Here is a 17,094-nt window from a genome sequence, read left to right as displayed (position 1 = left end):
ATATTGTTTCTCTTTTCTCATTTCTTTTCTTAACATTGTAAAAAATCTTCAGTTTTTTTTCTCAGTTCTCTATGATCGGGATTTGCCGTGTTTTAAATATTCATGAAGGTTTGACATTGAAATGATTTGTCTAAAAATTTTTAAATACTATTTTGGTCAAATTTTGAATCTTGTTTTACTTTGATCTCTAAACTTTAAAAAAACGTCTATTTTAGTTTTTAAACTTTTAAAAAGTTTTATTTTTGTCCTAGCTGTTAAGATTCTATTAATTTTGATGAAATCTGTTTGAGGATGAAATTGCAGTTAACATGGGTTAAGTAAGATGAAAGTGAAGTAAAATATCAATGACCAATGTATTCAAATAGTGAAACGGCCAAAATCTTGAACCCAAAATGACCTTTGAAACCTTATAAAAAATATTCTACCACTTAATTCAACTTTTTTTTAGAATAGGTGATATTATTAAATAACAAGGGGATCCCACAGCTCGGAATCAAAGTATCAAAGCAACAAAGCACAAGTAAAGACATGGCAAACAAACAAAAACAAAGCCCACGAGATAAAAGCAGAACAAACCAACACATAAAAGCAAACTTGCAAACCACCCTAGAAAGTCAAAGAAAAGAACTTAAAATCCCACAAACTAGGGATAACAACAAAACAAAGAACAACGTAAAGTTCAAAAGAAAAAACATCTGTAAACACACTAGAACCAAGAAGGCCAACCCGTTAGGAAGGAACACGAACTGTAGAGATCATAAGGTGAACCAGAGCTGAAATCGACCTCGGTCGACCTCCATGCAGCCGCCGATTATGCTCCTGCCAAATGTAATATATGGAAACACACCAGAAAACACGAAACAACTTACTACGCACCCTCTTACCCGACCCCATTCGGCATAACCAACTCAACTCTACATCCCAACCTGCCACCTGATGCGACGAACCTAACTGACGCAACACTAAAAAAATAAATGATCCCGCGACTCCACACTTCTCCCATACAGAAGATACCCCCTGACAACGCACCCAAACTCCTTAACCAATCTCGCGTACCTAACCTGTCCTTCACAACTAACCAACCCAAGACACCTTAGGATGATGAGGACGCAAATTCTCCCATACACTAGTGATAGAAAATCGACCACTAGCATCCGACACCCAAACCCAATAATCCTCCCTCCACCCTAGGCCCTACTGCCTGAATAAGACCCTAGATATCAAGCAGCTTCCAAGACACCGTGGGCCACCTCCAACCTCCCTCACCATCCATGAACTCTAACAACTACGCCTCCAAACTATTCCCTGCATCATAAACCACCGTAGACCCATATGAATCCAAAATCGCGCCCCCGACAACCAAGGATCCCACCAAACAAAACAAGACCGACCATCGCCGACCATCGAACAAACTGCTTGAATCTATCTCTACTTCGCAAGATAGTCCTCAAGCACCAAGACCTCCCAACCTCACTCCGAACAGCCCACAAAGACCGCCCACACAAAACATACGCCTCCACCCATGCCACCCATAATGATCCTGATTTAATTAAGAGAAGCCAGAACAGCTTCACAATAGCATACCGGTTCTAAGAGGCCACATGCTTCACACCCAAGCCCCCTTCTCCCAACGACAAACACACCTCATCCCACGATACCCACGCATCACCTTGACTCACCGCATTATCCTTCCATAAATAACTACGTTATTACGATCAACCTCATGAATTACACACATAGGCAACACGAAGATGCTACACCAAAAGACCTGAAAGGACTATAAAACAGACCTAACAAGCTGCAACCTCCCTAGCAAAGGAGAGAGACCGCACTGAGTGAACCAAGAGAGAAACCCATAAACGCAGCTAGTTCCTTCACCTTCCCAGACTCCACATCTCCAACAAACATGAAACTCTTACCAACATTTGCGACTAACCCAGACAGCTGCAAAATCTGCTAGGACCTGCTTCACAAACTCCAAAGAATCTTTCTCCGCTGCACAGAAAATCATCAAAATCGTCGGCAAACACCAAATGAGTTAGGCCCACACACTCACACCGATCATGGAACCTCACACAAGAGGTTTATTCAACAACCTAGACAAAACCTCCATCACTATCACAAACAAAAAAGGAGACAACAGATCCCCTGCCTTAACCAGGAAAAAACCTTTCAAGGGAACCATTAATCATCACAGAGAACTTAGGTGAAGTAACACAAGCCCTCACCCAACTAACAAACTGAAGGGGCGTACCTATAACCAACAGCACACCAAACAGAAAATCTCAATTGACCGAATCATACACCTTCTGAAGGTCTATCTTCAACACACAAAGCGGCTTCCCTCTGCCCTCCTTATAGGCCCCCACAAGCTCCTGACATAATAAAATGTTGTTGAAAATCGACCTACCCAGAACAAACGCAGACTGGTTGCCACTGATGAAAGCAGGCAACCACAACCACAATCTCTCAGCTAAGATCCTCGAGATACACTTATACACAACATTGCAACAAGAAATAGGACGAAATTTCTCCATACGTTCATCAGCTCCCCGCCTTTTTGGGATAAGAGTAATAGTAGTAGAATTAACTCTACCAGGTAGGTAACAGGTCTAAAAAAATTTAGTACAGCGTCACATAAATCATCCCCAACCACACTCCAAGAAGCTCTATAAAAATCCACCGAAAACCTATCAAGCCCAAGAGCCTTCCCAGACTTCATCGAGAATAAAGCCTTCTAAATCTCCTCCCGACTCACAAAGAATTTGAAACCTTAGATTTTTAAGTATGGTTAACTTGGTTGGCAATTTAGTCATCCAAAAATACTAGTCATCTCATTATTCTGTTTAAGAGTTAACAAAATTTTAATAGTAGGGATCAAAGTAAGTAATTTTTAAAAATTTGGGGACTAGAATAGATGTTTTTGACAGTTTAGAAACTAAAATAGAACAAGATAAGAAAAATAAAATAAAAAAATCTCAAGTGAGATTTGATCCCAAGATCATGAAATTAAGGAGTAATTTGGACATGCTTCCCCACCAATTAACCAAATTTCCACTTCAATATATTTTAGAAACAACTTACAACTTTAAATAAAATAGAAACGAAACAAGAAAAATTATTTTTTGTAATTCTTCAATTTTGACCTCATTTTTAAAAACGTTTTTTAAATTTTAAAAATAAAAACATAAATGATTATCAATCAAGTCAGTTTCTAAAAAATGAAAAATAAAAATAGGAAACAGAAAATGAAAATGTTATCGAATAGGCCCTCTAAAGGTACCGTCCCTTTCAATCAACAATACATCTGTCTTTATTTTTAGTAAAAGGTACACATCTTCCATTAGTGCGTAAAATCTATAACAAATTTGAACCTAAGGAAAAATGAAAAAAGAAAAGAAGCCAATGGGATTGAAAGTTTGTCCTCTCTTCAAGGCTATCAAGGTACGATCACAAGAAGAGGCTGCACAAAAGAATATTTTAAAATTTTAGATTGATTTCAAGGCCAAAAAATGGATGAGAGTTCGTACCGTTACGATATCAAGGGGATTGAGAGAGTACCGTGTCTACGCTGACTGGTTTGCCATCTTCAACCAATATTTCAGCTATGGTTCCAGATTGATCAGCCTGAAGTCAAACATGGAATAAGTACACTAACAACTCACATACATATCTGAATAAAAAAAAAAAAAAAGGTGGGGTTTAAGGGAAAGGTTAGCATTATCAAAGCTAACCTCAATCTCATTCATTAGCTTCATGGCTTCAATTATACATATCACTTGGCCTTTCTGCACTTTATCTCCCACCTACAAGAAACAGAACACATGAAATATGGAAGTTCTGAGTCCTGAGATATTTCTATCCTCCCCCCTCATTATATCATTCTCATGTTACCTTCACAAATGGAGGTTCTCCCGGCGCAGGGCTTCGATAAAATGTTCCAGCCATGGGGCATTTCAAAGGTGGATGAGAACCACCCGCTTTTGGTGCAGGGGGAGGGCTTGCAGGAGCAGCAGAAGCAGCTGTAGGTGCAGGTGCCAGGGTCGGTGGAGGTGCACCCATGCTATGCGCTTGAGGTGGTGGCAGTGATATGTATGGACTGAGAGCCGGTGCAGGTGCTGGTGGCTGTAAAGCTTCTTTTTTTCTTATTACAATTTCGCAATCCTGTTGTTTCAGTTGCAGTTCCATGATGTCTCTTGAATCAACAAGTCTGCATATGAAAAGAGTATGTAAAGATTTCATTCAACGAAAAAAGGTGTTGCAAACCGGGATGATGACTTGACCCTCAAAGGTTAATTCCTTTTTCACAATATGGAAGACAATAACGCACTTGATGAGATCTGAAACTTGGCTCATGAAGGCAGAAACTGACGACTCGTCTGGAAGGGAACTTTGATCAGAAACTGCAACTGCAGAGTCGACTTTTCCTCCAGATGGTGCATTCCCAGGTGTAGGGACAAGTGCTGGTGCAGAATTTGAAGTTTTTCCAACAACCACCTATGATAAAAAAATATATATATATACATACACCTAAAATCTTTGAATATATATAAAAATAGAAAAGTAAAGCTCATGCCAATAACTAACCTCATTAAGTGCATACACAACTAAACCAGCAGATTTCTTGTTTGGACTCTGGAAAACACAAAAGAAGTACATACCAAAATCAAAATGTAATTTAGAAGCATGAACATCTCACCATTTACAGGCTCCATGAACATCAAATTCTTCTCATATAAATTGTAGTTAAAAAAAAAAAAAACTTTAGAAACACATGTGAACAGTTTATAATGATAATGACAAAGACATCAGTACTACACCATCATTCAGCTTCAAAATGTCCTCTAAACCAACCTTGTCACTAAAATCAACTGCTAGGTAAACATGTTCCCTTTCAAAGGGATAAGTTTTCAGTTCATCAACACGAACTCCAAATAATGACCGATAGGACCCCAGCTAAAAGAGGACCGTCTAAACCCCTTGAATACATCAAAACAGAGGAGCGTGATGTGCTGCTGACTGAATTAGACACCAAAATTTGATACCTAACGCAGAACTACTTTTTTAGGACAATAAACAATTTCATTGAAAACATGAAAACTAATCTGCAGTCTGCCTCAAGACAGCCCAAAAACAGTAAACAACCTTGTGATTACTGTACCAAACCTTAAAAAACAGAACATCACTTCGTAAACAAAGTTTCTCTTGTCCTTTGCTCTTTTTCATCATTCTTTAACTCATCATCTTTTTTTCTGGGTTATGATTCTAATTGAACAGAAAAGTGCCACGAGTGAAAACAACTATGGAAACTCGTATCCAAGAGACCTCTTCTAAGTCCTAAAATTGAAACTTAAAATGTCCCAAATTCCATCAGTTACTCTCTTACATTCCACCCCACATGGTTTCATACCAAAATTTACCAATAAAACATCCATCATTTCCATCTCTAAAATTTACAAAAAGAAAGAAAAAAAAAAAAAAAAAAAAACCATGGAGTACATTTACAGTTTAGAGATTGCAAAACATGAAGTCGTTGAACATTATAACAATAATGTGGGAATGAACCCAGTTACAGACCTGAATCCCAGAAAATGGCGGGTCGACAAAAGAAGATCCAAACGAAAAGGAATCCTTCAAGCAAAAACCGTGGCGATGAAGAGAAAGATTGTGGTTCATGTGGTTGTGATGGCGAATCTTCTGAGCAGTGGAGCCGAAACCGGGAAGAGTGGAGGCCTTGGGGCATGGGACCGTAAAGGAGGCCATTGGAGAGCGACCCAGAAGGTAGAAAGTGGTTGTGAGCACAGAAATGATTGAAAATGGGGAAGAAGAAGAAGAAGAAGAAGAAGAAGAAGAAGAAGAAGAAGAAGAAGAAGAATTCAAGAATCTTCAAGGAAGGAAATGGGAGTGAGATGTGAATGAGAGGGAGTTGGGGGAATTGAGAAAGAAATGAAAATGAATGGCGATGAGATCCAAGAACAAGAGCGGGGCGGGGCGTGGGAGGCGAGAAAAGGGAAAATGGGAAAATGAGAAATTTTGGCGTTTGGAGAAATTTTTTCGATGATCACAAAGCGCTTTAGAGTGAGAGTGAAAGAGAGCGCATTAAATCAAAATCGCCGTTTTCTTTTCTTTTCTTTTCTTTTTAACGAACACACAAACATCACCACGTCCATTTTTCACCTCATCTCTCTTTTACTTCCAAAAACACGTGCGGTGGAAATTTGAATTCTTTGACCATATCCGTCATTCATAATTCAACTAGCATACTAATGTATTACAGATTAAAAAATTTGTAATTTGAATCAATTGTATTTAAGAAAAATAATAAAAATGTCTAATTCAAAAGCATATACTCTGGTTAAGAAGTTCAAACTTCAAATTCTTACAAAAATTTAATGATAATAAAAAGGAAAAATTGGATAGTTTAGGTCAAGATGTATTTATGGTATAAATTTATGTACTCATGTCTCAATCTCTATACTCTATTATAGTTTTTCTTTTTAATATAGGAAAATGAACCATTACAAATATAGTGAATTTTATTGTCTATCGCGGTCTATTGTAGGTAGAATATAATATTTTGCTATTATTTTGTAAATATTTCAACAATCATTTAAAATAATTTCCCTTTTCCTTTGTCACCAAAAAAAGTGGAGTTGTGTTTACTTGTACATTTAGGGCCCGTTTGGATTGATTTAAAAAAAAATATTCTTCAAAAAACTCATTTTTATTTAAACACTTTTAAACAAAAAGGTTTTAAATACACTTTAAAATCTATTTTGAGTGGTTGCCAAATATTCAATTTTTATAAAATGACTTACTTTTTAAATTAAACACTTAAGAATGTATTCCAAACATCCTTTACATTAAAGGCTAAAATGTAAAATTGGTCCCCGCAATTTGGAAAAAAAAAAAAGAAGTTAAAATTTAGTTTTTATGGTTTGATACACTCGTAAATAATTTCTACGGTATGGATTATGTATGGAAACATAAAAACATTGACATGTACAACAATTGCGAAAAAGGGATTGAACTTCCAATCTCTAGAAACAGAGTATATGCCAACGCCATCGACTCAAGCCTATTTTGGCATCATTGAAAATTTAGCACGGTGATTATAACCTCTAAATGTTAAAATAACTTATTAATATATAAGCCAAATAGATACCATTTCAAAACTTAATTGAATCTTTTAATTTAACCCCAAAAAAAGTGTTTAATGTTGCCTTTGAAGTCATATCAATTAATGCCATTGGATTTATGACCTTTATGACCTTTTTAGTTATAGGCAACGTTAGGGACATGAGAATTAATGCAGGCCTTTATTGGACATTGACATTTTCAATATCTATTGAAAATATTTCAATTTAATATGAAGAAGTTTATTAAGCGAAATATTATTGAGGATCATATTTACACTTCTTCCTTCAATTAATTTGAGTAAATTTACTCAATTAATATTTAACTTAATATTTGACTTTTGTTGGCAAAGTGAATAAAATTAGGATAATTGATACGTATACATATACATAGATATAACATAAGTCAATTGAGATTATTCAGACCCTTTGTTCATTAAAAAATAGTGATAATAAAGATAAGTTTATTTATTTACAAACATTGAGGTTATATTTTAAAACCATTTGATTTTTTAAATTGTATTTATTTTCTCACAAGTTACTCTAACAGTGATCTAACACTTCATTTATCTTTCATTTCCTCTCTACGTCAATCTATGAGCTAATATTTTATTATTTCCTCTCTTTTTTTCAATACCTTCTTACGAATTACTCTTTTTCTAGAAGAAATTCTAACTGTTTTCAACCAATTGTATCTAATTCCCTTTCTTTCTATTTTTCCTTTCTTTATATGTGTTTGACTCTTCACACCTCTTCATTCTATCTCTCTTGAGTTTTCCTCTCTTTTGTATTTGCACCGTCAGATCTTTCCCTTGACATCGATTCTTTTGAAACCTAATGATTTTTATATAGTTAATTTTACGTTTTATCTCGATTTAGGGGGGAAAAAATCGAAATAGACATAAGTCAAATCTTCACCCTTGTTTTAGACATTGACGTTCTTTGAGATAATCACTTACGAGCTCTCTTTTGTAGATGTAGATTCAAAGAAGTCCCTTCCTTGTTGAAGGTATCGACCAACTTCTTTTACTTCTAAAAAAAATTAATTGAAATACAAATCATACATTTCAAGTTGTTAAACACAAATACATAAATAAATTTCTCTTTTGGAATCTAAGATGAACAACTAAAGAATATAAAAGGTGCATGAAACTTATTAAGAAATCGGTGTTGAAGACCAAATAGAGAAATCTTAGGAAGTAAAAACGATTATAAAAAGGAAAGGAAAAGCCATAAGAATGAGACACAATTCCATAACTTTGGCTGAATTGAAGAGATTTTTCTTGCACAAAAATAATCAATGGTGATTCTTTCCAAAACCAAAAGAATGAGAAATATAATGCTATTTCTAAAGAAAGGAATGAGTTTTTTTTTTGTAGATTGAGAAAGGGAAGGAGGAGAGTAAGAAATAATTGAAAAAGATGGGAGAAAAAAAAAAAGAAAATGAGAAAATGAGGAAATGAGGACATACGGTTTGTCCATATACTAATAGTAAGGACATTTTAAACTTTTATTTGAAAGGTTGAAGGCATTGATGAACATTTTGAAATTTGAGACGTATTTTTATAAGAAAATACTAACGATATTTGTCTATATATACAAATGATAAGGATATTTTTTAACAATGTTTAGAAAATTTGAAGGTATTAATAAAACTTCAAAAAAATTCATGGGTATTTCTAAAAGAAAGTACAAATGTTCATGGATATTTTCTATAATGTAGCTTTAGTCAATAATCAATTATTGTCGATAGATTTGGTAGCTTTTTCAAGTTGAGACTTTCCTAATGACATGAACAAGAGTTTTGCATATTGCTTGATTTTGTAAATCTTACAAATTATTTACATAAGAAAATTTTATCTTTTTAGTTTTTGAATTTTAAAAGAATATATGCGTATAATTCTTAAATTTTTAAAATGTACCTTTTAGTTCCAAATTTTTAAGAAGAGATTTAAAAAGTCTTAAGTAAAGATGATGCATGATGAGTAAAGAAGGGGAGGAGAGAAAATGGGAACGAGAGAAAACATATAACTTTTATAAATTGTTTTTATAATTTAAAAAATAATATCCTTCATTGAAATAATAAAAAGTTACCTTTCAAACCTACATGTACGTGAATCTTATAGTTTTAATTGAAAAAATTAAAATATATGCGATATTTTTAGGACGTATTAAATAAATACTATATAATTTTGCTTCAATTATTATAAAACTTTTAAAAGTTAGCTAATGTAATAATTTTTATTTTAATGTTTTTATATTATTATTTTTTAATTTTAATATTTATGTCAAACCAAATTATTATTATTTTAAATTAATCTCTACTCACATCTATTTCATTCCTTAATTTACTCAAATCCCCTCACTATATTTGTCATACTTCTATTTTTTAAACCATTTCTTCTTCATTCACATGTCAACTAACTTCTCTTCATGCATATACTTAAAATCCTAACAATTTTTTTTTCTTTTTCTGTTGAAGAGAGAAATCCTAACAAAAGTTATTTGGAAAGCCAACATAAACATAATTCTCAACATAAGAAATATAAAAGGCACACTAAAGAATATGAGAAAATAAATAATTAGTTATTTTTATTAATGATGCTATTGAGAACAAATACGTGAAAACTTATATCATACAATGAAAATGAAGGATAATGAATACAATAATTAAATCATGATGGACTCCATAAATTAAATTAAGAAGATTACATTCTCACCTCCTAACTTCATATCTACTCCATTCCCTAATTTTCTCGAGAAAAATTTCTCTCTATATCTCTTTCTCTATTTTTTTTTTTAATTCTCCATTCATGGTTCAAAATATAGAGAATATTAATTTCAACCAATTACTCATCACACATATACTTAAACCTCAAGAATTATTCTTTGAAGAAAAATCGTGACAAAAAAGTTTATTTAGAAATCCAAGGAAGAACACAAATTATGAATACAAGAAAGATAAAAAAACACACTAATCAACATAAGAAGCTAAAAAATTAGCTTGTTTCATTAACTATTAGATTATCCTATGATAAATAATTAGCTTATTTTATTAACTATTAGTTTACCCTATGGTGGAATAGAAGGAATCGAACGACGAACATTTTGTTCTGAATCAAACATACACTCACACCTTTAGGTGACATCATTGAAAAACGTCATATTGAAATCACCCACATTATACACCAAACAATAATGAAAATAGAAGAAAAACAATATCAATAACCACCACTTAAAGAAAATAAAATCAAAACAAAGAAATAAAATGAAAGATGATAAATAAACCTACCTGCAACCGTGGACGGACACAAATTTCAAACACAAGAAAAAAAAAAAAACACGTTAATGAACTTGAGAAGATAAATAATTAGTTGATTTCAAAGATCATCTTACGGTGGAATACACATCCATTCATACCTTTAGCATGACATTGTCGAAAAACTCGTATCGAAATCACCCATACAATGCACCAAGCAATAATAAAGTTGAGAAGAGAAATGATATCAATAACCGTCACTCTAAAAAACCAAAATCAAAACAAAGAAATGAAATGAAATAAAATCAAAGATGATAAATAAACCTACCTGCACAAGAAGTGTTTTTGGTGAAAAGGGTATGTTTTTAGGTGGAAATGTATTTTGGTGAAAAGTTATGTTTTTCCTGAGTTTAAATAGATTTAAATAACTAACCATTAAGATGAAAGGTATAATGGACATATATTTAAAAGTGAGGGGCAAAATGGGAATGTAAAGATTCTCCTCATTTTGCCCCTTTTATATAGTATATAGATTCTTAAAAAATGACATTCAGTTTAAAAACTAGTAACCGAACATATTTGACTAAAAATAGTAATTTATCCTTTAAATAGTTTGAATAGTAGCCACTCTACATTATTGTGTCAAGTACATACACATTGAATATTATCATATCTTATGACTTCTTAGTAAACGTCTCATTCTGTGACTTTCTATTAGATGTTGCGACGTTCCCGTAAACATCGCATATTACGAATTTCTTATAGACATCACATATTGTAACTTTCTGTTAGACGCCATAGATTACGACGTTTGGGTAAATTTTTCGCAGATTGTGACGTTGTTTTACTAAATGTCCCAAAAACCTTTCATTGACTAGGTTTTAGCATGAATGCTTGCAATGATTTAAATTAGTATCTAAAACTTATTTGCAACGAAAAATATTTTTAGTAACACACTAAAGAACTCATTTCTTGCAGTGAGATCCATTATTTATTTCAACTAAATTCAATATAAGAAAAAAAAACCCAATCAAACAGATCAACAAATTAAAAAAATAAAATAAAACAAAATATTTTTAAAACACATTTATAAATAAAATTTGCAAATAAAGTACAAAAAGATATAATTTAAACATTTTATAAGAGTTTTGATCTGTTTTAGAAGTTTTTTGTATGGATGATTCTTTCTCAAACTCCTTTATGATTGATGACCCGTCCCTTACAAATGTATGAAATATAACCTTCTACTTACGAAATAGCACACTACCACATTTTTTAATGTATTGCATTAGAGATGACCATGTGTATTGTACCCCTTAATGCAGTGACCGTCTTTATCGCGATTTTTATTTTTTGTTGTGCTTTCTCCATTTTCTCACAGTTGGTTATTTTTGGGTGAGAAAAACGAAAATTGCGATAGAGATGGTTATTGCGTTAAAACTAAATGGTCATCCCTAATGCGATATGTTTGTAGTATTTTCCCATTTTCTCACAGTTTGTTAGGTTTCTCTGAAAAAAAATAAAATTGCGATAGGGATGACTATCGCGTTAAGCCTACGATAAACATGGTTATCTCTAACGCAATGAGTTATAAAATGTAATAGTGCTGTATGACGAAAGCTGGTTTTATTTCTTATATTTGTGAAGGGCGGGTCATCAATCATAAAGACCCACCTAAAAAGATCATCCGTACAAAATAAATAAATAAATAAAAACAAAAAACAAAAAACCCTTTGTTTTTAGTATCAGTCAATAAGTAAAAATCTACTTTTAGATTTAAAGTGGAAAAACCATTTGGGGCTTATTATGTTGTTAGTTTTACATGATTATACATGTATCCTCAAAATTTACGATTACCAATTAACTTTCTAAGTAATATTCAATTTAGTTCTATTATGTTTACCCATAATTTAAATTTTCGATGGAAATTTTAATGGGGCCATTTCGATTTTTCCCTCATTTCTCAAAATTTCTCTAAATTTTGAAATCGATCGAAATTTCGAGAATCTCGAAATTTGATGAAAACTTTGTTTTTTTAGCAATTAGGTTAGCTCAATGGAAGTTTTTAAAGGTTTTATGGATATATGTTGATTACACGAATTGTATATTTTCACACGTCAATGTATAATTTCATCTCAAAATTGAATTGATATGTGTTTTATTTTATTTTTATTATCCAAAGCTTTCATTTTCAAGAAACCAAAATTTAGAAAAATAACATATATTTATGTTTACTTCATTCAAACTTTTTTTAATTGAATTTTCATATCACTTAACCTGAAAATTGAATTAATGTGAATTTTGTTTTTTTTACTATCCAAAATTTTCATTTCCAAAAAACCAAAATTGAGAAAAAAAATTACATATAAATAATTTACAATTATTTTACATATTTCATGTCCTTTGAATTTGCAATTAATTACCAATATTTTATTTTTAAATTTTTACTCTTGATTTACACAAATTTTTACACCATACATCTAAATATTGTCTTACTAACTAATTATAACAATTTCTATTGATTTCCAACAATTCCTATAAAGTTCTCCATAAATTTTCATCAAGATATTTTTATAAAATCAATACCACAATATTTCCATCGATATTTAAAACCTTACTTCTACCACAAGATTTAAATCTTACAACATTAAAAAAAATAAAAAATAAAAAATATAATTTTAGAATATATTACAAGTCAACAACTGCCCAAGTTTCTTGGACAGCATCTCTTGCTTGGGAAAATTAGTCAAAATAGTAGGAACGAAACATGGACAAGTGAAAAAATGGCACATGTTTTACATTGCTTCACAAAAGGGCAAACAAGTAGAGGAAAGCTCCAAGGAAATAAGAAGAAAACATAAATTAGTTCAGCTACCAAAAATGATTTTCAAAAAAATTTCAGCGTAAATGTCAAAGATTGGGATATTCCAATGCCATAGTTAACATCACACTTGAACAAGGAACATACAAACTTCTTATTCCTTTGTATGACTTTTACAACTGGCAAAAACAAATAATTAATCCGCCTGAGATTCTCTGAAAGGAGATGCAATTCTTTTTTGGCAAGGAAAATTATTTTGCGAGAACACTGCTGCTGAATGTGAACAAAAAATAACACGGTACTGATATCGATATCGTCTAATAACGGTTCCAGTATGTCCTGCGTCTGAACCAGTTGTAGTCGGGCAAACCTTGGATGGGACCCAATGCAGCAATTGCAATATCCTGCACCAGTGAGAAAAATTGGTCAATAAAGTGAACTCGGGAAAGAGAATTATACCCTACCTCTTTCTGATTCTTACCCTATCATAAATAAAGCGATTGGCAACACGTTTTATCGTGCTTGCATCAACAGCATCAATTCTTGCAAACAATTCAGCAAACGGAATTCTACGTCCGTATGTAAGCAGCTGCACAACCCAGTGAAAATATGAGAAATTGGATTACTTTACACTACTAGATCAATATAGCTTTCATTAGTTGAATGACCATGCAAAACAACAAAGACAAGCATATGACAAATGAAAGGAGTCGAGAAACTCATCTCAGACAAGTTTTCAGCACAATAAATTCCTTATACGTATGTAAAAAGCTCCTTATTTTCTTTTATTTTTCTTCTTCCAGACATATTTGTACTGTAAGCCAATTGCATGTTATCTTGAACCAAGGACTGATATGCTTGAAGAATGTCATTATTTAAGATATTGGCAAGGAGCACCCACCTGACGCCCAATATCTTCAGCTACTGGGCTTGTTCCATCAATGTGAAGCAATAGAGAAGATTTCAACTGCAGATTGCGACAAAAGTGTAAATGGGTGAACACATAATTATTGGGTGGAGTGGGAAAAAAAAATACACGCCCACTCCTCAAATCATCTACTTCCAATGGTTATTAAGAGGCAGTTGTGAACAATTTTTCTAGGCATAATCTATGGCATTTCTTATATTGGGGACTGGGGAGCATGCGAGAATGATGTAGGACACAGTTGCATCATCTGGGCACAATGTCCCATCATAACAAGTTTGAAATTTCTAACTCTGAAGTGGTTCAGAATAATTCTTGAAATGAGCATCATTCCAGTTACCAATACAAAAAACTAGACATTTTGACATAATATGAATTAACTTGTGATACTATGAATTAACTTGTAAAACGTTGCCTAAAGAACAAGTTCATCCCTTCTAATTTTGACATAATATGAATTAACTTGTGATACTTCCCCCTATCAATTACAAGATTCAGTTAATATAAAAACTTGGAGGAGACGCCAACTTTAAAGCCAGAGCCCAGGGGAATAAGAGTTACAGCATCTACCTGATTGCGTGCACGGGTAACATCAGCTTCTGAAACCCGATAAGCTAACTTGGTTGTCTCGTACATTATTGCATAGGCTAGATCATCCAAGCAGTCCGGCTGGAAACATGGACACAAAGCTCAGATTCATAAATTTCAGCTAAGAAATAGAACTGCAGTTATCATAATTGTATGAAAACAACGAATTGGAAAAAAGAGAACAGACAGCTCAACCCTCACAATCCTCCCAAAAAAAAGTAATAATAAATTCTTTAATTCATGTCTTCTAAATTCATCAAGAAATTGCTGAGACCAAGTCTCTCTACGGTAAACAGACTCTGGCTTTCTCCTTCAGGAATACAGCTAGTGATAGAGACATTAGGAACCAACAACCAAACGCACCAAGAAATATCTTCAAACGAAATCAGGGAAAATTGCATAAAAGATTATTAACGTCACAGTATGGTCCTCAAAAAGCACACACCTTATCAGGTTGAAGTTAGCGGACCTCATAGATAATGAATTTAACAATGATACATACACCAGCTTGAATAACTGAATGTTTAAAAGCTAAGTGACTGAAGACATCACAATAAGTCACTAACAAATCATTATACTATGCAATTGAGCCAAAATCAAAAGCTACTCACAAACATGCCTATAAATTTTCATAGTTATGAACTACCAAATATCACAAGTCTAATCGCAGTGTCCCTAATTTAGAATCAGGGCATATGGACAGGCGAGTGACTTAAAAAAATTTTAGATTAGGTGAATAGACCATCAACCACACAAAAATTAAAATAAAACTCAACTTTTGCAGTTCTATTAAAACTCAGAAGCATAGAATAGTTTACAAGAACAAAATTCAATTCAAAACATACGTCATATATGACTTTTTAATGAAATAATGCCTGCTAACAAAAAAGATCACATCAAATTGTACATTCCAGAAAGGTTAAAGAGAAGCACAAATTGAAACATTAATAAGGAAAAAAAGAAAATAGAAATGAAAGCCTCTCATGTTTTTCAACAAAGAAATTGCAGACAAACATTGGTTTGCTAACAAGAAAATGAAGGCATCCATTGACCATAGTTCTAAAAGACCAGTATTAGTAAAAAAAAATCATGTAGGTTGAGAGGCCCAAGTGTGGTGCAAAACCTAAAGGAACTCAGCATTTAACTCTGTAAGATCCAAGTAAACCAAAGGCCATGATACATATGAAAATTATCAAAGCAACAGTTGAAGTATGCATTAAGGAATAGAATATTTCAAGGACAATTAATCCTAATGCCACATTTACCTTTGCAACAGCATAGACACCAAAAAGACCAGTGTCCTTGTAATTGGTGTTGAAAGCCATCATACTTTCTGCTACCTCATTGATGGCAACTCTTTGGGCCAGCTCAGAACTGTTCAAAAATTTTTTTTAAAAAAAATGAACAATAATTATGAATAATGAAAATGATTGTCATTAACGATCATGAAAATAATTTCCACAGGTCCGTAGTAAACAGGAAACCTAAGATTGAAATTAAGATGCAAAGATTATAAAGGACAAAATAAGGAGGGGGAAATATTTACCCCATATGCTTTCCACCTCCAGCACTTTTATTCCAAGAACCCAACATAGCCTGCATGACCATCAGGGCAATGGAGTCTGGATCTGTCCAGGATGCTCCATTAAAAGCAATAGCAAATTGAGCCAAAGGAACATCGTCATCAATTATCCTAACCTGTTTAAATCAATAACTTTCCTTTTTTGGTAAAATAAAGGTATTCATAGAAAGAAATGAAGATTTCAAATATCTTTTCTTCTTGTACCTCAGAACCAGTAAAAATTGCTGGCTCCTTTGCAACCAACTGACTAGCGGTGGTTGGTTCTGCGGACAACTTCGTGAACAATTTCTTTACTTGCTCAACGAAATCCTCATGCTTAACAGCTCCAGAAGCAGCAACAACCTGAAAGAAACAGTAGCATTATTTGACTGACGACCATTTCCCAATAAAGCATTGAACAAGGATCTTGATCGAGAAGAGAAATGGGAGAAAGATACAGTACAAACATCATCCCACAATGAACAAAAAGATGAAACTTTATCCTTTGGTGTGAAGTTAGTCCATATCACCATTCACTATATATCCTGTCAAGTAGTACCTAAACAATCAGATAAGTTGTCATACCATTCTTGGGGCCGTGTAATGCGTTCGAATATAACTTTGAAGATGATTCTTGGTAATTGTCCTGATATTTTGAGCTGGTCCAAGAATAGTTCTACCAAGGGGAGTATACTGGAATGCAGTTGCGTGCAAATGGTCAAAGATAACTTCTTCTGTTTGCCCCTCAACCTGCACAGGTCAATATCATTAAACTATATGTCTAAATATAAAAATGAGAAAGTC

The 17,094-nt window shown here is 33.1% G+C and overlaps 2 protein-coding genes across 2 annotated transcripts in view; both read right to left on the bottom strand.

Moving 5' to 3' along the window:
* Window positions 1-3,240: 3,240 nt before the first annotated feature.
* LOC120071878 (biotin carboxyl carrier protein of acetyl-CoA carboxylase 2, chloroplastic-like) lies at window positions 3,241-6,108 on the bottom strand. The gene is made up of 7 exons (XM_039024290.1): window positions 5,578-6,108; window positions 4,588-4,635; window positions 4,331-4,497; window positions 3,895-4,210; window positions 3,735-3,806; window positions 3,562-3,627; window positions 3,241-3,463 (listed from the first exon to the last, which is right to left on the bottom strand). Exons 1-7 carry the CDS (start codon window positions 5,761-5,763, stop codon window positions 3,440-3,442), a joined length of 879 nt encoding a protein of 292 aa, XP_038880218.1. The 5' UTR covers window positions 5,764-6,108; the 3' UTR covers window positions 3,241-3,439.
* Window positions 6,109-13,386: 7,278 nt separating this feature from the next.
* Window positions 13,387-17,094, bottom strand: part of LOC120086304 (probable mitochondrial-processing peptidase subunit beta, mitochondrial) — a 4,924-nt gene continuing 1,216 nt past the window's right edge. Inside the window, exons 2-9 of the mRNA XM_039042876.1 lie at window positions 16,876-17,040; window positions 16,516-16,653; window positions 16,276-16,427; window positions 15,995-16,103; window positions 14,712-14,810; window positions 14,118-14,183; window positions 13,698-13,805; window positions 13,387-13,620 (exon numbers count right to left, since the gene is read on the bottom strand). Coding sequence (XP_038898804.1) covers window positions 13,534-13,620; window positions 13,698-13,805; window positions 14,118-14,183; window positions 14,712-14,810; window positions 15,995-16,103; window positions 16,276-16,427; window positions 16,516-16,653; window positions 16,876-17,040 — 924 coding nt within the window. The 3' untranslated portion in view covers window positions 13,387-13,533. The remainder of the gene's footprint in view (window positions 13,621-13,697; window positions 13,806-14,117; window positions 14,184-14,711; window positions 14,811-15,994; window positions 16,104-16,275; window positions 16,428-16,515; window positions 16,654-16,875; window positions 17,041-17,094) is intronic.

Source organism: Benincasa hispida, chromosome 1 (genome assembly GCF_009727055.1).
Source record: "Benincasa hispida cultivar B227 chromosome 1, ASM972705v1, whole genome shotgun sequence".
NCBI classification, from domain to species: Eukaryota; Viridiplantae; Streptophyta; class Magnoliopsida; order Cucurbitales; family Cucurbitaceae; genus Benincasa; species Benincasa hispida.
The sequence above is the reverse complement of the archived record's forward strand: the minus strand, read 5'-3'. Positions and strand labels throughout refer to the sequence as shown.

Excerpts from the sequence above, each read along its gene's own strand:
- LOC120071878 (XM_039024290.1), bottom strand. The coding sequence starts at position 5,763 with ATGGCCTCCTTTACGGTCCCATGCCCCAAGGCCTCCACTCTTCCCGGT. Across the intron at positions 4,636-5,577 it reads CGCCATTTTCTGGGATTCAG|AGTCCAAACAAGAAATCTGC; the intron begins GTCTGTAACTGG and ends TGTGTTTTCCAG. Across the intron at positions 3,464-3,561 it reads AACCAGTCAGCGTAGACACG|CCTCTTCTTGTGATCGTACC; the intron begins GTACTCTCTCAA and ends TCTTTTGTGCAG.